Genomic DNA, 25630 nt, shown 5'->3' on the forward strand with positions numbered 1-25630 from the left:
AATTTGTCTTTTGAAGCCTTCCTCCAGACCTTTCCGTGTAGGCTCTCATTTCTGTTCTGTGTCCTCCCCTTCAGGCACTTCTCCAGCAGCTCTGGTCTTGTGAGGTCACGGTACACTGTCCTGATGAGGCTGAGGTTGTCGTATGATATGTGGGACAAGTAAATCCTCTTGTCAGTGTGTGGTGCTGGTCTCTCCCCTTTTGCCAGGCTTCTCTGCACCCAGCACCATGGGGATTGACTCTTGGGGCACAGCCGATGTTATTCATTTTTGGTGGCAGTGTGGTGATAATAGCTGGCCATTATCGCTGACCTCATGCTAATGTAACGTCTTTTTTTTCAAGCCAACGCTACATTCCTTCTGACAGCCACTGTTTAGATGGTAATGTGGTAGTGGGGTGGTCGTCTGGCTATTTCCGAGCAGTTGTCAATGATGTTGAGACAAGCCTCAGGACAAGTGAAGACTCGTTCTGGGTTTTAGTGCGGTAATGATGGAAGGTGGGTGGATTCCCGGGTGAACCACTCTGAGACAATGTTTAGTCGAGGGGGAAGTGGTGATAACGTGCCTGTGTGGGTGTGGGTGTGTGTTCAGTAATGCCCAAGTGGCAGGTTGACAGGCTTGAAATTATAGCACTTACAGTAACTTAATCACTTTTCTAATGTATGAATAGTTACAGCTCCTAGGAGGTTAGCAGAGTGACAATTTTAAATGAATACATAGATATTACTGAACCTAACTAACTATCTATGAGGGAGATTGGGGAACATTTGAATGCTTATCTGTGTTGAAGTGCTGACTGGTGCAGGATGGAGGAGGGCACTGGGGCGATTGAGGCGCCGGCGGGGGTGTGTGGAGACTGCCAGGGCTGGTAACTGCAGCAGCGTTGTTGATGATGTGTGGTTGAAGAGGCCGTGGTTGGGTGGTCTACGAGCTGAGGCGTGGTTGCAGAAGCCGTGGAGGTGGTTATGACGGCAAGGCTGGTTTAAGGCGTTGTTGAAGAGGCTGCTTCTGCCGTGCTTTTGTTTCGCCTCGCCTTGCTGAGCTTTGCTGTGCCTTGCCTCACCTCTGCCGTGCTTGCGGTGGTGTTCACAGGGCTGTGATGGACGGTCACGCCCACCTCTTAACGTGCGTCCTTCACCGCTCGTCGGTCTCGCTCTCTGCCTCTCACTGTCTGCCTGTATCTCAGGGTTTCTGTCTCCTCCCTGGCTGCCCTCTTGCTATAGTGGTGCTTGTCTCCTCACTGCCCCGTGCTTCTCCCTGCCTCGCCTTCTCGCCTTTGCTCCTCGCTAAGCTCCTCCCCCTTCTTCACGTGGCTCCCTCTCTGCATTACAACTAGATAATCTATCGCTAGCTAACTAATAATCATTCTAGGGTTCGAGACTGGAGATGAGGGATTTCAGAACAGTCTTTCCTCCATTCACACCCTCATTCACGCCAATAATCTCTACTTCTCACACACACTCGTTCACCCGTCCACACATCCGCTCACTTGCTCGTTTGTTGTAATATATAATCATTCACTCACTTGCATTCCATACTCATTCACTCGTTACACTTTTGGACCGTTACACTACCAACAGTCTCATGCTTGTCTCTGACAGCCTTTGTGTTGTATGAGGAGAGCTTGTCAATAACTTCGTCAGTCAGCTGCTTTGCAGCTACATATATCGAAAAACTGCCTAAAAATCATATAAATAACGTAATAAACACATAACACCTTTGTTCTAGAGTGCGGTCGCGTGCCACTCCAGGCCTGAGATAGTGTCAGATAATGACTAATTTCCATTGGAAACAGGCATCGTACTGTTAAGATATTTTAAAACAGTTATCCATGAACATAGACCAAATTAGAAATGCAAAAAACAGAAAATCGAATTTTAGGGGGATATTTCTTATTCTTGGCTCAAACGCTCCCCTTAAGTATTTACTTTAAAACAAGGCAGCTGGTATTTAAATGAATACAAAAGGAGGTGGCCTTATATGAAGAGGAGTCAGGTTATTAACGTCTGTGTTACGTGGCAGCGGGCGCCGATTGCCAGGCCGGTTTGTTTACACCGTGAAGTTACCGAGCATATATGGCTGTATCTGAAATACATTGCTAATTTAATGCAGTACGCATAGGCTGCGCTCACAATCACCAACTCACCTTATATTTTGAAGGCTGGTCACCCTACTAAGCCCCCACAAAAGATTATACCCTCCCGTAGAGGCCTGTCTGAGTCCATGCATGAAGTATAACTATAATATTGTTTTATTTTGGGGCTTTGGGCTTGACATTCAAAATCAGAGGGGCCGTCGCCCCGTCACCACTCCTTGCATTGGGCCCCGCACCTGCTTGGCTCGGCCTTGCTTTTATCATACTTATTCTGCCCACACTCAGTGCAGAATGCCCAAGCTAACAAAAAAATGCTGCTCTATGTTGGAGAGGATGGAGAGAATATGATTTAATTGCTAGAGCAGGGCTACTCAGCTGGTGGCCCACAGTCTAAATCTGGACCTTCTGAGTGTTGTAGCTGGCCCCAGGCTCCAGGAGTAGAAAATATATTTAATTAAATAACATGAAGGTCCTGGGGATGGATTTTTGCAAGTGAATTTCCTCGACCGACTTTGGGCCCTACAGTCAGTCGAGGAAATACACTTACAAGAATCCATCACCAGGACCTTCATGTTATTCAATTATACTTTTTTTACTCCTGGGCCCTGAGATCCAGTTACAGTATTTATCTGGACCGCTGCATACATTTGATCTTGTCTAACTGGACCTTTTGCTCATAATAGTTGAGTAGCCTTGTGCTAAAGGAAGCAAATAACTTCAGCAGAACATCCAGTAACTCCTTCACACCTGTATACCAACCTCCTGCCACATGCTGTTCCCTCAACATGTGTTCATGAGATCTGTTCCCTTCCCTTACACTGCCAGGATGTAAGGAGCAGCACTGTGAAACACATAATGTTGAGGGAGCTCATGCACAGAGTAATCTGTAAGGTAGGTGTTTAATGACGAGATTTTCTATTCTCTTTTTTCTATTACTCTCTCGGTCCCACACGTCCTCTGCGTGTATCGAAACACACTAGAAATTAATCACAACAAGGAGAGGGTATTCCCCGGCTGCCTGGGATTGAAGCCGCGACCAGCGTGACGGGAGAGCCACTCCTTACCGAGTCGGCCAAAGAGGTACCCCACTGGCTAAGTGGGTTATGGGAGGCTCGTTCATCAGGCCGTCGCCACACTACAGGTGCTGCCACTATAAACACTTGCCTGTGCCATGATGGGCTTGAGCCGACCACCGGGCCCCTGAAGAAAGCCTAATGGTGCTATAGGCTAGTAAGTAAAAAATAATAAAAAAAATGAATAAAAACTTCCCTAACCTTTCACGTGACTAACTCTGGGATTGGCGCAACCCTGGAGGTGGAGTGTTCTGATTACTGCATTGGTTCCTCAGCGACATTTCCTCCAATTCTGGGCATCAAGGGAAGCTTCTCTAGTTACTTCTTGGCCACTACTCAGGGTTTGGCAACAATGAGTTGGGTGGTGCCTCGTGATAACTGCACCTTTGAATGGTTCGTATCCTTTTGAAAAAAAGAGGGAATGAGATGCCTTTTTTTTGTGCTGCCTGTAACATCAGTAGGCTTTCTTGAGGGGCCTCATGGATGGCTCCAGCCCGTTCGTTATTGGAGCAGGCTAATTTTATTTATAGTGGCTGCCATGTGATGTATGACTCTTGCTTGGCCCATGCTGCCCCTCGATGCTCCTCTTGACCAAAGTCGCTGAAGTTAAGGTTGATTGAAGATCTGGACAGCATGTGAGTAATCTTCTGCCACTCAGTGATGACTTGAAAAATCAGTGTGTTTTGGTAGGGGCTAGAACCTAGTCTGCGCTAGGTCCTTGGGCTCACCACACCTGCATGCTAACCACTCGGCCACCGCCTCCTCCCTCCTGCCTAATACTCTAAGATGGTAGTACAGTACATAATCTGGATACAGTATCTAGGTGGCTCCAATATCATTCAGTTCAGAATAATGTCTTGGAAAGTCAAAATGATACTTCATCAAATCTCAGAAGTCCTTAGAGATATTTACAGTTTGATTGATGTTTTCAGTTAAGGTATTCAATGTATAATGACCAATTTCGTGAAATGAACTTTAGCTTTAAAGTTACAGAGATGTTTTAGAAAGCTTAGAAAATGCTGAGTAAGGAAAAAGGAAAAAACATTCATAAAAAATTGCTACTGGTACAATTATACTGCAACTAAAAATCAGGTGTTTTGAATTAGAAGTGTTTGCTTGCCTGGCTGTGTAAAGCAATTTGTTATATGATTCTTAAGAAGATAGATTGGGTTTCAAATAGGTATAAAAAAAAAGTCATTAAATTATAGAAAAATATCCATAAACAGATTGATCTTGTCATGTACAAACTTAGCTTATATTATGTCACAGTAATGTTTTGTAATAATTTCATGGAAATTTCACTCATTGATATTCAGAATGATTTTGTGTGACTTTCAGATTGTCTTTGGTAATGCATTCCTGAGTGATGCACTTGTGGATGCAGGCTTTGCTAAATACACCAGGTTTAGATCCAGATCCAGATCCAGATCCAGGGCTCATGACCAGGTGAGTTTGTGTTTCACTTCACACCAACCCTTGACACTTTGCTGAATGAACTTTGAGGGGCTGTGGCATGTCTGCTTGTTTGGGAATGGGGGCTTCGTGGTGCAGTGGATAGCACACTCGGCTCACAACCGAGAGAGCCCAGGTTCGATTCCGGGGCGGAGTGGAAAAATTTTGGCGGCTTCTCCGATACCCTACACCCCTGTCCGCCGAGCAGTGAATGAGTACCAGGTATTAATCGGGGGTTGTGTCCCGTCTCCTGGGATTTGTTCCCTTCTCCTATAATTCCTTCCCCTTCTGTCTGTCCGGCATATGACCACAGATGTTGCGCCAACTAACTGATCCCTGGCCTCAGTGTGGACCAACCTCATTTATTCAATAGTGGAAGATGTGTCACTGAAGATGAAACTTTATATTTGCAGAGGAAGAAGGTGTCAAAAGCAGCTTCTTGCTGTTCTTCTCAGGACAAAGTGTCTGTAAGGTTGGTAGTTTATCTTCTTTTCAAGCTAGTGGAGGAACTGTTCTTATTTTCCCTTAAACAAATGTCAACATTACTAACAATCTTTTTTTACACCCTCACCATGCACACACCGTCTTGCACAGCTGTTGTTTAGGAATACAGTTCATGGTATGACCTGAGATATTTTTCATTCTTTTATTTTTTTGTTTCCATTTCCAGCTCCAGAAACAGCCTTGTGCCTCATGTACCACCACGTGCACCACGGAACACAAAGCCTGATATAGGGAACAGCACACTTCCTGAATTGATGGAGCTCATTGACCATATGTTGAAGAAGCGCAATGAGAGTGCCTACCTGACTTCCAGGCACTCTGCACTGAACATAGCCATCAAGTTATCACATAGAGAGAGAGTTCCACAGCATCAAGGACTATGTGAAGATGGATATACATCCCTTGATAAGTATCAGGTCAGGTATTCTTCTAAAGCTACAAAGTTCCTGAGTCCTGCCAGTGTTTTCTTTGTTTTTCTTGTGCATTGCTACCCTCTATAGGTATAATCTGTGCTTCAAGAATGTCAACCACCTAGTCTCCTTACCTGTCACATCTATTTTTCTGCAACAAACTTACACAAGACACAAGTTGATTGTCTTTTTTCCTTACAGAAACTTTTGAGGAGACTAAGGAATGAAACTCCATATGTTGAGGAAATAATGGACGTGAAGGAATCACTCTACGAGCAATTACTAGGAATGTTTAAGAAATGGAAGGTAAGATTTTCACTTCTAAAAAAAAAAAAGAATGAGACATTTAGTGTGCAGAACCATACAGCCTGGGAATGTAAACACTAAACACCTCATTAATATACTGTGATTTCTTACAGGCTAGTAACAGACACGCTCAGAAGAAATCTGATGTTGCCATTGATATTATGGCAAACATTTTCCTCAGATTTACAAATACGGACTTTATATTTGAATACTACAGGCATGAATGTAAGAAGTTGGAAACTTCCTTGAGTAATGAATTACTTCTCAAGAATGAAGTGAGTATTACATGCTATACAATTCTAGTCACTAATGGAGCTTTCAAAGTTGATTACAGGAAGTGGTTCTGGATATACATAATAATCTTTTCTGCATGGCCAGTCAGTTTTGCTTGAAATATGAAGGCACATTATATTGTCTCAAGCTGGCATATGTGGGAAATCATGTTCATGATCATTAAATTGTCATAATTTTGATGCGTAGAAATAACTGCAATTCCAAACCACATAGAAGCAAAGAGACATCTTCAGAAAATGTAAACTCTGGATAGTAAGAGAAGATGAATAGCTTGTCAGTCACAATAGTCACAAACCATTGAAGCTCCATTAACAGCTAGGCTATGAGTATTTGTTCCCTTATATTCTGTGCCATACATTTTGTTTTAGTAGGTGACTAATGCTAGTTATTTTTTCTCTGAGCTCAATTACTCTAATACTATCACTCTGATCAGGTTCAATTTGGTGTCATTAGATTCAGGTTACCTTGAACTTTGTGGATAATATTCCAATTTGTATAAGATGTATATTATCATCATTGATTTGATTATGTTCAGTCAAAAACAAGGGAACAAGTGGTAATTCTGTATCACAGAATTAGGGTCAGAAGCGTGGTGAAGAGGGTTTTTATCGTCTGTGAATCTTTGCTGACGTGGCGCTTCTGACTTAGCAAGTTAAGATCGCCAATGCCCCTCTTTGATACCAGCCAGCGACAAGAGCACACCTTTAGACCTGTGTTACAACTTTAAGTTATTCTCATATTTTGAGAAGCATATATTTTTAAGAAAAAGGCCCAGAGCAAACTGAAACTGCCTGGTCCAGTCCTATAACCTTGGAGCCCATCAGACTCCATCACCCACTCAGCCCAGACCTCTGCTACTTATACCTCAACACATCTATCCCTACGTTCCAGAACTCTAAGCCAAGTACAGACGGGGCCGTTGTCACTTGAACACTTTTGGCTGGGCAGGAGGGAGATTCCCAATTCCTCAGCCTTTCCCTTGAAGTTTGCTCTGAGCCTGTCACCGCGACACCCCCCTAGCATCTCACCCTTCCCTTCCAACACACACCTGCACATCCCAGGGGACAATAGGAGAAGTGTGGATTAAGAAGGGGAGGCCCTTCCTTTATGTCTATGTATTTTCCTTCTTTTTCATTATTTCTGTCTTTCTGTCTTTCTCTTCCTTTTTTCTTTCTCTTTTTCTCTTTCTAAATCTTTATCTTTCCCTCTCTTTCTTCCTATATTTCTTTGTCTCTTATTGTCTGTCTCTCTTTCTGTCTATATATTTTTCATTAAAATTCTTCCTTTCTCATTTTCTTTCTCCTTTCTTTCTTACCTTCTTTCTCTTTCTTTCTTTCTTTCTTTGTATCTCTTTCTTTCTTTATAACCTTCTTTCTCTTTCTCTTTCTTTGTTTCTCTACTTTCTCTTTCTTTTTCTTTCTCTCTTTATCCTCTTTCTCTTTTTTTTATTTCTTTGTCTCTATCTTTATTTCTTTATTTGTCTTTCTTTCATTCTTTCTTTCTTTTTTTCTCCTCTTTTTCTTTCTCTTCTTTTACTTTCTCTTGTTTTTCTCTTTCTTTCTTTCTTGTTTTTCTCTTCCTGTCTTTCTTTATTCTTTCTCTTTTTCTTTCTATCTTTTCCTCTCTTCCTCTATTTCTTTCTTTTTCTCTTCCTGTCTGTCTTTCTTTCTGTATAATTTTCATTCTAATTCTTTCTTTCTCATTTTCTTTTTTTCTCTTTCTTTTTTCTCCCCTTCATACTTTTTCTCTCTTTCTTTCTTTTCTATCTTTCTTTCTTTTTCTCTTTCTGTCTATGATTTTCATTGTAATTCTTTCTTTCTCATTTTCTTTTTTTCATTTTTTTCTTCCTTTCTTCCTTTTTTCTCTTTCTTTTCTATCTTTCCCTCTCTTTCTTCCTTTCTTTTTTTCTCTATCTGTCTGTCTCTTTGTCTATGTTTTTCATTCTAATTATTTCTTTCATTTTTTTTCTTCTTTCTTTCGATCTTTCTCATTATTTCTTTCTTTCTATATTTCTTTCTTCATCTTTTTTCTTTCTTTGTCTTTCTCTTTATTACTCTTTGTTTCATTCTCTTTTTCTCTCTTTGTTTCTCTAACGTTCTCTTTCTTTCTCTGCCTTTTTCTTTCTTTCTTCTTTCTTTGTGTTATTATCTTTATTTCTATATTTGTCTTTCATTTATTCTTTTCTTCCTTTTCTCTCCTCTGTTTTCTATTTTTTTAATCTATCTCTCTTGTTTTCTATGTTTCTTTCTTTCTTTCCTTTCTCTTCCTGTCTTTCTCTCTATCTCTTTTTCTATTTGTTTCTGCAAGCGTGGTAGGGGAGCGCGAATGGGCGTGACAGCGCTCCTTGCTTCTATCTCTCTCTACGGGATGGGATTAACTGGCCAGATTAAGACTCTATAAATATTCATGTTGATATGCTTGTGAAGGGGCATAAGGCCACTGGAATGCTTCAGATAGTGTAGGCAATTATGACAAACCTTTGCTTCTCTCTCTCTCTCTCTCTCTCTCTCTCTCTCTCTCTCTCTCTCTCTCTCTCTCTCTCTCTCTCTCTCTCTCTCTCTCTCTCTCTCTCTCTCTCTCTCTCTCTCTCTCTCTCTCTCTCTCTCTCTCTCTCTCTCTCTCTCTCTCTCTCTCTCTCTCTCTCTCTCTCTCTCTCTCTCTCTCTCTCTCTCTCTCTTTTTTTTATTTTATTTACTAAGCATGATTACATAAAGTGGTACATGACAACTAAAAGTTACCGGTAAGGTTCCGAATAACTATCTGTAGTTGTGTTACAAGATAATGGACAGTACAGTGTTAAAGTTAGTGGTGTACATTAGACAATAGCCAGGTGTTCACTTCTTTTTTAAAAGTGTGGAGTGTAGTGGATGTGTGAATGTGAGTGTGTCTTGTCAGGCAGTTCCAGAGTCTAGTATATCGGGACATGAATGAGCGGAGGAAAGTCTCCGTTCTGGCGAAGGGCACGGTGAGCTGGTGTTCCCTCGACAGAGCGACCCTGGTGGCGTGGGGGTGTGGTGTTGCCCACTTTTGCTGGAGAGTTGCGAGGTGCGGAGCAGCCTGCATGTGTACCTTGTAGATGGTACACAGGCCAGCCACGTCTCGCCTCTGCTGAAGAGGATGTAGTGGAGTGGGTTGCTGCTGGTTTGGGGCGGCCCTTTGAGAGATGAGCCGTTGGGCGCGGTTTTGTACCTTGTCGAGAAGACCCAGGTATGATGGAGGGCAGGATGACCATGTCATGGGGGCGTATTCCATGAGGGAGCGAACCTGGGCAGCATAGAGGTTCGACACTCCCTTCGCATCAAGGAGGTGGGAGACACGCCTGACACAGTTCAGCCGTCCTGCTGCCTTTGATGCAGTCTTCCTGACGTGGCTGGTGAAGGACAGGCTGTTGTTCGCCTCCACGCCGAGGACAGTGATAGACTGTTGCAAGGGCAGCACCTTCCCTTGTAGGATTATGGGTGGAGTGGGGATGGCTGGGGGGCAGCGTCGCCTTGAGACCAGCATGACCTGTGTCTTGTCGTGTGCCAGGTCAACCTGCCAACGATGTCCCCACGATGAGACGGTCTGTAAAACCTGGTTGATAAGGGCGACGGTTGCACAGTGATCTGTACCGTCGCAAGGGAATGTGAGGGTACAGTCATCCGCGTAGGCGTTTGCTTCAGGTATGAGGTGAAGGTCATTAAAATACACATTCCACAAAAGTGGTCCAAGGACACTACCCTGTGGGACGCCAGCATTTATAGGATACTCCCCCGAGGTGTGACCGTTCACCATTACACTGAGCGATCTGTCGAGGTAGTCGTGAAGGAGATGGAGGAGCCTGCCACTAACACCCACGCTCTGGAGTTTGGAGATGAGTCCGGAGTGCCACACTCTATCAAACGCTCCCGCGATGTCCAGGGCGATGACGAAAGTGTCACGTCCTCTGTCGAGGTTATGCTGCCAAGCAGAGGACATGCTGAGGAGGATGTCGTTGGCAGACCTGTTGGAGCGGAAGCCATACTGTCTGTCGCTGAGAATGTGGTGTGTGTTGAAGAAGCCTGAGATCCTCTTGGCAAGAATAGATTCAAAGGTTTTGCCAAGGACGGACAGGAGAGAGATTGGCCTGAAGTTACGAGGATCTGTCTTCTTTCCTTTTTTGTGTATGGCTGCCACGTTAGCAACTTTCCAGAGGGAAGGCCACTTGCTGGTGTTAAGGCAGCTCTGAAAAATGGTGCTGATGGGGCCTGCAAGCTGGGCTGCGCAGTGCTTGAGGATGTGTGGAGATATCCCATCTGGTCCAAGGGCCTTCTTGGTGCCGACCTTGAGCAATTGTTGCTTGACATCCTCAGTGGTAATAGTGATGAATTGGAGGGGGGTGGTGTTGAGCTGAGCCATGGCAGGTGGGTGACGTTCAGGGTCAGGGACAGTCATCTTCCCTGAGAAGTATGCTGCCAATACCTCTGCCTTGTCGTTGCTTTTGGTGGCTACCGAGCCATCCGCCCTGTCTAATGGAGGACTGTGGTCTACAGGAGCGAGGCCTTGTTGGTCCTTGAGGGCAGTCCACCAAGCCTTGCTTCCCACAGAGCGGCCAGAGAGTCGTGACTTCAAGTCGTCCTGCCATCGTTGTTAAGCCAAACGCTGCACACTTCGCATGTTGGCACACTCTTCTTTGTGGAGCAGCTTGTTTATATAGGTTGGATGTTCTTTAAAGCGTCTCCATGCCCTGCTCTTAGCGTCGGCAGCCATCCTACACTCGTACCCAAACCAAGGCTGGCCACGAGGCTTGACCTTGAAGGTATGGTTAGGGACGTAAGTTTTCTGAAGGGAAAGAACAGTACTTGTGAAAGTGCTGACCTGTTCGTCCACGTCACCTGTGAGGATGGTATGCCAGGGAGTACAACACAGGGCTTCCTGAAGTCCCTCCCAGTCGGCGTTGCCCCAGAGCCAGTTAGTACGCATCGTAGGGGCGTCCCTCAGTGCGGCGATTTGAATCATGCTTAGGACAGCCAGGTGGTCTGAGGATCCCACGGCACCGAGGGGACGACAGGTGACAATATCCTCTGGCAGATCACTAATAACAGGATCCAGGGAAGAGCCAGAGTTGTGGGTGGGAAAGGTGACATGGTTTGTAAGGCCATGTACAGTGAGGAGATCGTCAAACACTCTAGCAACCAAGTGTTGATTTAGGTCGCCAATGATGAGGATGTGGCTGCAGGAGTGTTGCTGCATAAGCTGGTCAAGATTAGTGTGTAGGAATTGTATGGGCTCACCTCCTTGCCACTGAGGGCGATAACACACGCACAGTAGGATGGAGCCATGTTGTTGTGTCCATATCTTGAAAAACATCATCTCAAGGTGGATAGGGAGAGCTACATCAATAGTGTATCTCTCTCTCTCTCTCTCTCTCTCTCTCTCTCTCTCTCTCTCTCTCTCTCTCTCTCTCTCTCTCTCTCTCTCTCTCTCTCTCTCTCTCTCTCTCTCTCTCTCTCTCTCTCTCTCTCTCTCTCTCTCTCTCTCTCTCTCTCTCTCTCTCTCTCTCTCTCTCTCTCTCTCTCTCTCTCTCTCTCTCTCTCTCTCTCTCTCTCTCTCTCTCTCTCTCTCTCTCTCTCTCTCTCTCTCTCTCTCTCTCTCTCTTCCTATTTTTTTCTTTCTCTTTCTTATTTCATTCTTTTCTTTCTCTCATTATTTCTTTCTCTTTCTTTCTATCTCTTTCCCTCGCTTTTTTTTTTCTCCCTGTCAGTCTGTCTCTCTGTCTATATATTTTTCATTCTCTTTCTTTCTTTCTCATTATTTTTCTTTATTTCTTTTTTTCTCTTCCTTTCTTTTTCCTTCCTGTCTTTCTTTATTTTCTCTTTTTTCTTTTTCTTTTTCTATCTATCTTTTCCTCTCTTTCTTCTTCTCTTTCTTTCTTTTTCTCTTTGTGTCTATATGTTTTTCATTGTAATTCTTTCTTTTTCATTTTCTTTTTTCTCTTTTTCTTTCTTTTTCTTCCTTTCTTACTTTTTCTTTCTTTCTATCTTTCTCTTTCTTCCTTTCTTTTTCTTTTTCTCTTCCTGTCTGTCTCTTTCTGTCCATATGTTTTTCATTCTAATTATTTCTTTTTAATTTTCTTTCTTTCGTTCTTTCTCATCTGTGTTTCTTTCTTTCTTTTTCTTTCTTTTCTCTTCCTGTTTCTCTTTCTTTCTTTCTCTTTCTCTATTTGTATCTGCAAGCGTGATAGGGGAGCGCCTCTATCTCTCTCTACGGGATGGGATTAACTGGCCAGATTAAGACTCTGGAGATAGATATACATTTTGACAGCAAGTGACGTTGCTTTAAGGCCCTGCACTTTAACAGATATGTTGTTACTGATTGTAGAAATGAAGTAAGTGAGAGGTACAGGGGAAATTATGGTAAAATGATGTTTCTGTAAGAATTGAAACAAAAAAAATTGGAGATTATTAGTGTCAAATGAGGTGGAGGCAGAGCGAGAAATGGACTGAGGTGCAAACCCTCATTAGGTGGGAGGTTGGGATGGGGGAGGAGGAGGAGGAGGAGGAGTGTGTGTGTGTGTGTGTGTGTGTGTGTGTGTGTGTGTGTGTGTGTGTGTGTGTGTGTGTGACAAAGATGGAAAATGCAAGAGAGAGAGAGAGAGAGAGAGAGAGAGAGAGAGAGAGAGAGAGACAGAGATTACGATAGTAGGTTCACTTAAGCTAGATTCCTGGCACCTAGGCAGGTTGGTAAGGTTGCAGCTGCTTGGCGGCACCGCTCTCTCTCAGACACTCATGTCGGACCACATTTTGCTTGCTCGAGTGAGACATGTTTCTTTATTATATGTCATAGCTCACCTCATATACGAGATAGCCAGTTTTGGTTGACACCATCAGACTCAGCAGTGACTGAAGAATCAAGATGTATTGTAAAAACTCGACAAAACAAAAAAGAAAATGGTATTATGATGAGTTGAACCGTGAAGATGTTAAAAAATGTTTATAACATGTTTTTACTTATGCTCGCTGTTTTCAACAGTTGTTCATTTACTGCAGAAATATATTATCACCTTACGTAAGAAAATCTCTCATGAACATGATAGTGTGATCAGAATACAGATAAAGCTCCACATATTGTAAAGACAGAGTTATTTATAGCAACATGTCACTCGCCTCAACCATCACAGCGCGCATGACACTCAGCGTGTGGAGGCAGAGTGAAGTTAAGACACATAAAACAACTTCTGATCTCCCGTTCTGTTGGTGTGCTGGTGGTGGCACATTTCCTTTTTACAGAATATCAGAATATCACATGTAAATATGTATTTTCATGTTCTAGAACACTTACTTTGAGGAAATCATTGCTCCATTTTGGGTATTTGCAGTGATACTTTCACACATAAAAGGTGTTCAAGAGGTAGAGTGCTTAGTGTGTCCTTATTTATTTATAAAGAAGGAAAAACAAAGTCACAGTTTCATCATCAGATTCATCATCTTGCAAAATACGTGAGTAATGTGAAATACAAAATAAAAAAGAGTAAGGATATAGATGTAAATAGTATTTTGAATAACATGTTTATTTAGCAATAACTGTAGCCTGCTCCTGTAGATATCTTTCTCTATTCATTCTGATTTTACTCAGAAGATAATGGCGTGTTACATACATTGATCGTCAGTTTCCTCATCATCAATACATGCAACAAAACTTTCTAATCAGCAGTTATATAGTGTCTAACTTCACTCTGCCTCCACACGCCAAGTGTCGCACGCGCCGTGATGGTTGCGGCAAGTGACATGTTGCTACAAATAACTCTGTGTTTTTAGTATGTGGAGCTTTATCTGTATTCTGATCACACTATCGTGTTCACGAGAGATTTTTCTACGTAAAGTGATCATATATTTCTGCAGTAAATGAACAACTGTTGAAAAAATAGTATATTGACACCCTTTTTTCCCCCAGAAAGGAGTAGGCATAGTGACTATCAGTTAAATACTAATTAACCTTTAAAGCGCGGGCTTTGACGTTAATTTGAAGACTATATAACCATTGCTAGAGCGAGTACAGAATATTGAAGTAGGATCACTGAAAACACTTTATTATGGACAGTTTTCCACCCCTAGTGGACTTCCCTACCATGATATAGTAATAAAAAGCATAACTTATATACAGTTTATGTGAAACACACCCCTAAAAAATTTACTTCCAGGCCTTTCTGATGCCCTTGATGGGTGTTGAGGTCAAAGGGCCCCCATCTTGAGATGAAATTTACTGGAAGGTGAGAATAGGTGGGATGTCTAGCGGACATCTTCTCAAAGCTAACACAAGACATACACAGACCAATAATTAGTCAAGGGAGCATGGCTGGGTATTGTTTGAAAGAAAACAACATGCTTACCGAACTTCACCATAAACAAATTAAATTTGATGTCACGCTAAGTCAAAAAATGCCTTGTTGACTATTGTCCACACCTGCGGGTTGAGCCCAGACACCAGCTATCAACTATTGCCGACACCTGCGCTTTAAGGGTTAACTGACCAACCTAATGTAACCTATCTATGATATTAATTAACCTGTAAATAAATTTGTAACCTAGCCCCATTACATTAGTAACAAAGTCACTTTAGCTCCACAAAATTTGTCAGTTTGGCTCTCTTTATCTTGGCCAATCTAGAGTAACAGTAATAATCCTGGCACCTGCTTACTCCCCTGCTTGACGTTGAGCAGATGTTCTCTTCTTCTCTGTTGGAGGAATCCACGCAGTCATTCTCCCCCATGCAGGGTAACCGGGTGGGTATTGGTTAGCGGCTTCCTTCACGAAGCTGTGCAGGACGTGCTCCTGTCTCTCTCTCTCCTTCACCTCCTCGTATTTGACAGGGAATGCTGGAGGCACAGCACTGTGGACTTTCCCACCTCCATAAGCCGCATCTGCATCATCACCACCACCATCATCAGCATCATGTTGATCCTGTGTTCTGTAGGAAAATCAGTAATCAAAATTAATTATTGATGTTATACTTAATGCTTAAGAAGTGTTGAATGTTAACAAAGTACCCTCAAGGCCTCAACTAAAGCACAAGAACAAAAAGTAATTCAACAAAGGTCATTTTAATTTTTTAGTGTTCAGAAGCAATTTTGCGGCATACGCTATAGCTGCATCTGGCCTCGGCTTGAAGAGATTGAGATGAATACCCTAATATAAAAACAAAAACACACAAGTACCTACCTTAAACTAAAGCAGTTTCTAGTGTTATGTATTATTTTATTCTCTAAATATTAGAATAGCCATGAAATGTGTGGGAACCCAAGCAGCCGCAGGCGGCTGACTAGCCGCCAATGTCCAGTGGCAGCCGAAACCTGCTGCTCACCGCAGCTAAAATCCAATAAGGGGGCTTCATTCCCCCCAGCCCTTCTTAGGGTAACTAAAAGACAGGTCAATACACATTAACCTCCTCATGGAGGGGCTTCACCCCCCTTGACCTCCCTGTATCTCCACATTTCATTAGAATGGGTTACTCCGCTGCCCTCGGCTGTGAGGGTTCCCACACAATCACATGGTTATTTTCACACTTGTTTTGATTTTACATTCTCTTCTATGGTTTTCAATGAGGCTTGAAGGTTAATAAGACATATATAACAACGGAGAGCTGTTGTTTAAGTAGGTGACAAGAAATGAACAGGTGTACAATTTTTGCAACATTGCTCATAAACATCTGTGATATACTTCTTATAGTCTAGATATAATACAAACGCCAGTTAGGCGGTCCCAGGTAATTGTAAAATTAGGTTAAGCCACAAGATTTGTGGGGTGAGTGGGTACTAAGATGCTATTATTTAAATAAACTGAGCAGTCCTTTTCTGAGTCATTGATTATTAATTTCAATTTATTTCATAGCACAGTGTGCTTCCTACTTATCTCTGGATAACAACAGTAAATATATGGAATTCCAAGGAATAGGCAGCAGCAGGTTAGTTTCCTAATTCAAGTTATGCTGTGGCTGGAGTTACTAATTTAACCATAGCTGGGCACGATAACAGAAAACCTTATTCCTGATAACCGATAACTGATAATGAAAAACCTTAATGGCGATAACCGATATTCGTTAACTAGAGACACAAATATAGGCGATAACCGATACCCGATATAAATCCACAATTCCGATACTACCTAGCGATAAGTCCGATAGGCAAAAACGATACTATATTGATATTTCAGATAGAACAACATTGATGAATTCAAATTTTCATTATCTGTATTTTAGGAAACTTACAAAACCTGAAAATCACACGTTGACACGTACATATGGACGGTAATACTAGAAATGCCTGAACCGGTGTTGTGTTATTTGGCGTCCCCACCGTCAAAAATTGTTTACAAACACTGGTCTCTCGTGAACAGTGCATGCTCAGACCAGCAAGCGTAGACCTGTACAGTCTCACAAAGCTTTTAAACCGTAATTAAGAGTTGCTGGAAGGCTGAATCAGACATATAGTACCACTACCACCATCCTCGCTGTTTCTAGAACGACAATCTGTACGAGTTGTATTTATATGTACAGAGTGTACGTCGTTCTAGAAACAGCGAGGATAGTGGTACTGTGTGTTTGATTCAGCTTTCCAGCAACTCTTAATGTGTTAAAAAAGCATTGTGAGACTGTACAGGTCTACACTTAATGGTCTGATCATGCGCAGTTCACGAGAGACCAGTGTTTGTAAACTAAAGCGCCAGCTATTGACGGTGGGACACCAAATAACACAACACCGGGTGCCTTCAGTATCATGGCATGGTCACAAACGAATATGGAATATCAAATTTAAGGCAGTGAATAATCATTATTGGGGGCAAAGTTAAATGATTTTTCTCTATGATATATTGATTTTTGAGTATCATAAAAAAATAACCTATTGTTTTAATTTTCATGATCTAAGTATGAAATCTCATCACCGAAGATATTTCATACCCCGAAGTCTTTTCATACAACACTGGGCCACGCATGCGCAGTAGGGAGACAACGTTTTTTTTTCTGAGAGGTGGAAAAAAAAGTATCGATTATCGCTAGTTTGGTTACAAAAGTAACGAAGATACCGATATATATTTAAATAAGTAGCGGATGGCCGATAATCGGATTTTGTTATCAGCGATAAAGTATCGCGATAACTTATCGCGATAACGCCCAGCTATGAATTTAACCGTGATAGGCTACCATTGTTGGGTGGGTTAGATTAGGTCAGTGATGTAGGTGAGCTTCACTCACTCAGTAAATGCAGTCTTTGCTTTCCCCTGACAACTTAAGTTGGAGGAGCTGAGGGCGAGGTGCCTCTAAACCATTTTTTCTTACCTACACTAACACATATTTATATTATGTACTGAACGTACCTGTGTCATGCCCAGGGGCGTCATTTCAGATTTTTCTTGGGGGGGGCAGAGACAGTTTGGGGAGCAAAGAGCTTCATCAGCTCTTTGCTGATGAAGCTATATATATATATATATATATATATATATATATATATATATATATATATATATATATATATATATATATATATATATATATATATATATATAACTAAATCCAGCTGCTGTTACTTCTTGAGGCTTCGCTGGTAGGGGGGGCAAACTGAGGCTTGGGGGGGGCAACTTGAGTCTTGGGGGCAACTGCCCCCAAGACCCCCAAATGACGCCCCTGGTCATGCCCGAGAGCTTATTTTCCTCTTTTTCTTTTATTTTCCTACACGACCTCTGCGTGTTTCAAAACAACACATAAGAAATTAATCAAGAACAGGTTTTTTTTTTTTTTTTTTTTTTTTTTTTTTTAAACAAAGGAGACAGCTCAAGGGCACAAAAAAAGGAAAGAATAATAAAAAAAAAGGCCGCTACTCGCTGCTCCTATAAAAAGAATCAAAAGAAGTGGTCGAAAGAGAGGTCAATTTTGGGAGGAGAGGTGTCCTGATACAGGTAACTTTCAATTTATGCGAGTTTGGTTTACGCGTTTTTTAAATAACGCGGGGTCCAAAATCCAAATAAATGTTTAATTTACACGTTTTTTCACTCATACGCGATATTTTATGGAGTGGCCACCAGATGTCTCACCCAACTGGACTCACACGGCACCGTGGCCACACAGCTGAGCTCAGTTATTCCCGCGCACCACTTGAACAACAATACAGTACCCATGCTGCCACGCCACTCAGGAATAGGGGTGGGCAGGTACCGGTACCAGCTATACGGTACGATACCAGTACCAGACTGCTCGGTACCGGTACCAATACTAGCCAGTCGCTCATGGTGTCCCTCATTTTCTCCTCACACGAGTGAGGCTGAGACTGAGTGCCTGAGTGGATATCTCGGTAATATGGATATTCTCTCTCTCTCTCTCTCTCTCTCTCTCTCTCTCTCTCTCTCTCTCTCTCTCTCTCTCTCTCTCTCTCTCTCTCTCTCTCTCTCTCTCTCTCTCTCTCTCTCTCTCTCTCTCTCTCTCTCTCTCTCTCTCTTTTCTTTCTTTATTTTTACATCTTACATATTGCAATTAAATACAAATATGTCGATGACTCCTCTCTCTCTCTCTCTCTCTCTCTCTCTCTCTCTCTCTCTCTCTCTCTCTCTCTCTCTCTCTCTCTCTCTCTCTCTCTCTCTCTCTCTCTCTCTCTCTCTCTCTCTCTCTCTCTCTCTCTCTCTCTCTCTCTCTCTCTCTCTCTCTCTCTCTCTCTCTCTCTCTCTCTCTCTCTCTCTCTCTCTCTCTCTCTCTCTCTCTCTCTCTCTCTCTCTCTCTCTCTCTCTCTCTCTCTCTCTCTCTCTCTCTCTCTCTCTCTCTCTCTCTCTCTCTCTCTCTCTCTCTCTCTCTCTCTCTCTCTCTCTCTCTCTCTCTCTCTCTCTCTCTCTCTCTCTCTCTCTCTCTCTCTCTCTCTCTCTCTCTCTCTCTCTCTCTCTCTCTCTCTCTCTCTCTCTCTCTCTCTCTCTCTCTCTCTCTCTCTCCCCACCTCCCTCCCTCCCTCCACGGAATGAAGTGAATATTTATTTTTCTATAGAAACCTACCTCTTGTTTGATTTACATTGTTTTTGATTTACGCGACCTCTCCAAGAACGCAATACTCGCGTAAATCGAGAGTTACCTGTACCCTCCTTTTGAAAGAGTTCAAGTCATAGGCAGGAGGAAATACAGATGAAGGAAGATTGTTCCAGAGTTTGCCAGCGTGAGGGATGAAAGAGTGAAGATGCTGGCCAACTCTTGCATAAGGGGTTTGGACAGTATAGGGATGAGCATGAGTAGAAAGTCGTGTGCAGCGGGGCTGCGGGAGGGGGGGAGGCATGCAGTTAGCAAGTTCAGAAGAGCAGTCTGCGTGAAAATAGCGATAGAAGATAGAGAGGCAACATCGCGACGGAATTTTAGAGGTAGAATACTATCAGTAGGAGGAGAGCTGATGAGATGAAGAGCCTTAGATTCCACTCTGTCCAGAAGAGCTGTGTGATTGGAGCCCCCCCACACGTGAGATACATACTCCATATGAGGGCGGACAAGGCCCCTGTATATGGATAGCAACTGTGCGGGGGAGAAGAACTGGTGAAGACGATACAGAACGCCCAACCTCAAGGAAGTTGATTTAGCGAGAGAGGAGATATGAAGTTTCCAGTTGAGATTTTGAGTTAAGGATAGACCGAGGATGTTTAGTGTTGAAGAAGGTGACAGCTGAGTGTTGTCGAAGAATAGGGGATAGGTGTTTGGAAGATTGTGTCGAGTTGATAGGTGGAGAAATTGAGTTTTTGAGGCATTGAAGGACACAAGGTTCCTTCTGCCCCAATTGGAAATGATTGCAAGGTCTGAGGTTAAGCATTTTGCAGCTTCCAGGCTGCCTGGGCTGGGATTGAATCCACGACTAGCGTGACGAGAGAGCCACTCCCTACCGAGTCAGCCAAAGAGGTACCCCACTGGCTAAGTGGGTTTTGGGAGGCTTGTTCATCAGTCATAGTCGCCGCACTACACAGGTTTTCCCCCTATGCAGATTAATTTCTGTGTGTTGACAATGTCCCTTTGAGACATAACTCCACAATGTTCCTTTCAGACATACCTCCAATTTTCCCATTTTCTATTACCCTCGGAGAGCATGGGCCATCCTACCTGTTACCCCTTCGGGGAAACTCAGCAGAATTGCAAGAGAGGATGCCCACCGCTATGCCACCACTGTCATGCCCCGAGAGCTTCTTTTCCTCTTTTTCCTCTATTTTTCTACACGACCTCTGCGTGTATCGAAAAAACACACGAGAAATTAATCAAGACCAGGAGAGGGTATTCGCCGGCTGCCTGGGCTGGGATTGAACCCGCGACCAGCGTGATGAGAAAGCCACTCCCTACTGAGTCGGCCAAAGAGGTACCCCACTGGCTAAGTGGGTTATGGGAGGCTTGTTCATCAGGCATAGTCGCCGCACTACACCTGTTGATGTGTCTGGGCCGGGCTGTGTAGCTGAGCGCCTTCCCCGGGCCCCTGAACAGGTGTTCGTCTTGGTCTTGGGCTTGATTCACTGGAGGTTACTCAGCTTGCCAGTTGTCATTTTACTTTGCATAGTAATTGTGTTTGTAGCATCACTCACAGGCCCCAAGGGCCCATGCCCCTTGGGGCCTGCCTCTCCGACATCGACGCCTGCGATCCCTTCACCACTTATCTCTCTTATATCGCAGCGTTAATGTCTTGTGTAACTCTTTTCACCAGCTCGGAGTCAGTAATTTTATTGGCACAACACGTCTGACATGATAATTAGTGCGCATGGACCGTCACTCAACTGCAATCATCGTTATCATATTGAATGAGATCCGAAAATTTAGCTTTTAACCCTAGATTACTATTGCTGTCCTGAATCCCGGCATGGGGGGTTAATTTGCGTCGCAAAAGGAAATCTGTTAGATGTATGGTGCTGTACGGCCATGACATTTCAGTTAGCATTCTGCTCTCGGTGTGTGAGGTACGTTTGTGTTTTTCCCGTGCTTAATTCCTGAACTGTTCCCAATTGTCCGGAATTCTGGATACGATAGAAATTATAACATATCAAGTATAATGCAGGCAATAGGGCTTCCGAGGCTGGAACATTTCGGGGGCGTGTGAACTCCACGTGTGGCACAACTCAAGACAATCAGCCAACACTGCCTGACAGTGGTGCTTTCATTAGGGAAAGGTAGCGTTTTTTTCATGTTTCACACATTTTTTTTCTTTTTTCGTAATGTTATATTTGGGTAATATGTTAAGTTTATAGGTCATAGAATTAAGAATGTATTTTAGTTTAAGTAAAAATTTTGTAATTAAACTCTGTACCATTCCTATATGTGTTTTCAAGCCCGCAAAGTTTGTCTGGAATTCCAGACATCGATAGTAACCACGTTAGTCTGACAACGATAGTAATTTAAGGTTAAGGTGTTAAAAGTCCTCCACGAGGAGTTTTACATTTTCGGCAACTGCTAGCAGTAAAGTCGCGAGTTCTAACAGTAAACTCGCGACTTCCCGAAGTTAGCAGCAAAGTTAGGAGGAAACTACCTTTGAAAGTTGAATTTCGATCACTCCTAGGACCCTTTAATAACCCCTTCCCGGCGGCAGGGCAGATGTCTGTACAACCCCCCCCAAAATTGTTTCTTTTTAGACGCTGTCGACTTTCATCCATACGTGTATATATAGATTCCCCGCAAGTGGGCATTCCAGATTGATGTCTATAGTATATAGACTCTGCCGCAAAACTGAACAAACATTTGAATCTATATATAGATGTTATTTAAGATTGATTGGTTATATGTTTATTGATATATTTATATGAAGGTTTAGATTCTGTATCAGTGTACTCACTGACAGTAGATGAGTCAGAATCATCAAAATCATCCAAAAAATCAGCATCTATATCCTCAGCTACCAAAGAAGTAATTTCTTCCGGCTTAAGAGGTCTCTTCTCCTTGACATGATAGACTAATAATAAAATAAAATAGGAAAAAAATGCATAAATTCCCAGCGGTGACTGTCCTTGAGAGGCAATGTCGGTAAGTGTCGGGGTTTGAGATGCCAAATAATGATTTATTTTGTTAATTTTGTTAGTAGTAAGGAATCGTTTATATATAGACCATGCTACAATCTAGTGTGGGCAAATGAGAGCAAACGTCTATATATAGACGCGCCGACAAAAAGTCCCAATTTTGAAACGTCTATATATAGATCCTCCGCCGGGAAGGGGTTAATACCGGCCCAGATAATTATTCTTTAAAATACCACAAGAAAAAATAATATATTCAACAGCATCGGTATCACAGACATACATTTTCATGCTTGCCATTTTGGATAAGAAGAAAACATATATGGTGTCAATATGAAGTACTGCACGAAACTAATCAACATTTACTAGGCTCGGCGTATCTGTAGGGTAGAGAACAACATATCATACTGCACAAAAGTTGGCGGCAACACTTAGCTCAGATACCAAGAGCATTTGAGTATTTCAGTTAACATGTTGCCATATGGCAACGCTAGGAGAATACGGGTTTATTAAAAAGATAAGGAGCGCAACATCCCATTCTCCAATACAGAACGAATCCATAATTTAAGGAATGGGTGGCACCCCTAAAATTTCTCTAGCCTGCCATGACTGACAGCCACTGCCCGATGCTGGCGAAGGCAGGAGGTAGGGGGGGAGGGACGTTACGACGTGTATTTTACACGTATTTCAGGATGCCCCTTGACAAACAATTTTATGGACTGATTTTGTGGTTCACTGAAAAATGCACCCACTACAGTTTTAAAAGAATGAATTTTATCTGCTTAACCATTCAGACAGCCAAATATGGAAAGAAGTGGTGTACGAAGTCAGGTTTGGTTTGTTTAAATTTATTCGGCACACTTTGTGGAGCAGCGGAAATATGTAAAGCAGCACAGGACGGGACATGGCAGCAGCAGTCCATAATATGCATTTCGGTGTTGCGAGAAATACCTCCTCACAGAAATAAGTCGCTCTGCTGTTCAATACGCATGCACACTGGGCGAATACACAGCAGGAAAAACATCAATTTGCCTGCTTTTGTCCTAGTTTCTTAACTTGTGATATTTGTGAGTGGCGAGTAAAATATAGAACAGCTAGTAAGCAAGTTGAACCTCTCTGCGAGCTATTTTGCGACAGTGGTGGCGGGCGGCAGCGGGTGCAGAACAGGTAATTGAAAAGTCAATCATTTAGTGATTTCCGGAGAAAAATACTATCCATTATAAACAGCATCATATTTTATCCAGAAATAAGCAGTCGGCATCCCAAAATTAGTAGGCTACCCTCTCGTGAATAATCCTGTTTCAGTTTTCATTTTAATTAGACTCAAATGAAAATACTCTGAAATCCAAAAATATCCGAAATCCACAACACTCTCGCTCCCAGGAATTTTGGATAAGGGATTCTCAACCTGTACTTGTAAATCTTTGAAGTTTAATTTTAAATTACGTACATACATGAAATTTTTTAAATTCGGAAGCAAGAATAGGCAGCTACTTCATACACTAGTAATGCATGCCTTTAAAGGTAAAAACAATGACTGCATAGTAATATTTATGATCAGTTATTATACTTCACAATGAAATAGGACATTGCATTTGAAAATTACTACTCTTTCAATTCAGGGGCAAGGCCTGGCCCAAATGATTGTGCCAGCTGTGGCCACAAAGCTGATGGCTGCCATTGAGAAACTGGAGACTTCTGGCAGTGGGTTCATGCAAACACGAGAAAGAGCCCAGACACTGCATCATTTCATCATCAACAGCAGAAACATCAATTCTCTTGCTCTGGACACTCTGGCCAAGGACATTCTAAAGGGTGAGCAAACTGAGCATTCATTTCATACTTGTTAACTGTGTTATGATATTTTTTCCATATAAGTATTCTTTATATGAAGCACTGTGATTATGCAGTGATTCATATGGAACTGTATAATGAGAGTGTATTTTTGCAGGCTTGTACTGCTACCATATGAGGGGGATAGCCTACAAACATCTACACCCAGAAAATGTGCTTGTGATTAATGGCCATGCAGAACTGAGAACCCTTGATGACCTGCACGAGTGTACAATCGGGAAAGACTGGCCATTTGGGAGTGTTAAGACAGCCAAAGAAGACTTGGGCAAACCAGGTGATGTGTTCAAATTTGGCTTGCTGGTCCTGTGGATGGCATGCATAGGAGTTGGCAGCTACAGGACTGCAACCATGAAGTTCCACTGCAACATGGCCCTGCTCAAGACGATCATGGCTCAAGACCCGAACAAGCGCCCTCTAGTGGAGTCCATGGTCTGTATGAACAGTCCCATCATCCACTCCAACAGCCAGGGGTGCAGCATGCCGCTGAAGTACCACCTCAAGGAAGTGTTCAGTGACAAGTGTATTGCTGAGGGTGAGGAGGAGACCTCTGACCAGCCCTCAGAGATGGAGGTGTGCAGTGAGTCAGAAAGCATGTTCCAGCCAACCACCGAGGAGGAATCAGGAAATGAAACCACGGAAAGTGAGGCTCCCAGAAGTAATCCTCCCAGCCTGCTGAGTGCTGAAAGGGAGGCCAAGGAAGTGCCCCCTCCCAGCACACCAACAGAGAAAGCATAGGTGTGTTTTTTTTTTTTTTTTTTTTTTCCCCCTAAGGAACAGAGTTCTGAAGGAGTGTTAATTTTTTGTATTCAAAGATTTTTTTCAGATTTACAGTCATAAGTTTTATTACAGAGTGTTTCTTGCATATAATGTAGTTAATTAGTACACTTCTAATACATTCTTACAATGGAAGATATCATGATTTGATAGTGAACACAGGGTTAGGGAGTCACAAAGTTGTCTGACTGTATGCGTATTCATCATTTTTTAAGCATGCTGAATGTATTCAGTTATTTTGACATTTTCAGGGAGAACTTTATTATAATCCTTCCTTCCTTTCCTTTACTGATATAGTGAGGATAGAATGCATTTCAGTATCTTTTGTATGGAATAAGTGGAGACATGTTTGCTTTAAAAAAAATATTTATATATACTTCCTTATAAAGCTCATTTGTTTAACAAGAAATAAAAAAAGCTGAGCATTACTGTCTTCTTTTGCTAAAATTTCATGCAAAATCATTTGAATTATTGGAATGAAATGTCATACTTTTCCTCACATCTCTTTCAGGCTGGGAATCCAGAAAGGGTTGCCCTCTATCAAAATTTGGCTTACAAAGTCACCTATTAGTTATTCCTTTCTCATTCATAACTACATCTAACACACACACACACACACACACACACACACACACACACACAGATATTCGGTGATACGTATAACATGGTAAGAAATATAGGAATAGCATTCCACAACATGGACAAGGATATGATGAAAAAATTAATTACCACTATGATCAGACCAAAATTGGAATATGCAGAGGCAGTGTGGGCAGTGTGGTCTTCCCAAAAGAAGAAACACAAAGAAACTAGAAAGAATACAAAGGATGGCAACAAAAATGGTTCCAGAGCTGGAGGGATTGACATACGAGGAAAGACTAAAGGAAATGGACTTACCAACACTAGAACAAAGAAGAGAAA

At 42.5% G+C, this 25630-nt stretch overlaps 1 protein-coding gene across 1 annotated transcript in view; it reads left to right on the forward strand.

Annotated features, from left to right (window-relative positions):
• The window catches only part of LOC127000971 (uncharacterized), a 183443-nt gene extending 158767 nt beyond the window's left edge, over positions 1-24676 (forward strand). The window contains exons 6-12 of the mRNA XM_050865146.1: positions 4504-4611; positions 5031-5089; positions 5288-5537; positions 5733-5837; positions 5951-6112; positions 23704-23896; positions 24033-24676. Of these exons, the coding sequence (XP_050721103.1) occupies positions 4504-4611; positions 5031-5089; positions 5288-5537; positions 5733-5837; positions 5951-6112; positions 23704-23896; positions 24033-24670 (1515 nt within the window). The 3' untranslated portion in view covers positions 24671-24676. The remainder of the gene's footprint in view (positions 1-4503; positions 4612-5030; positions 5090-5287; positions 5538-5732; positions 5838-5950; positions 6113-23703; positions 23897-24032) is intronic.
• Positions 24677-25630: the final 954 nt, after the last annotated feature.

The sequence above is a fragment of the Eriocheir sinensis genome, chromosome 19 (genome assembly GCF_024679095.1).
Source record: "Eriocheir sinensis breed Jianghai 21 chromosome 19, ASM2467909v1, whole genome shotgun sequence".
Lineage (NCBI taxonomy): Eukaryota > Metazoa > Arthropoda > Malacostraca > Decapoda > Varunidae > Eriocheir > Eriocheir sinensis.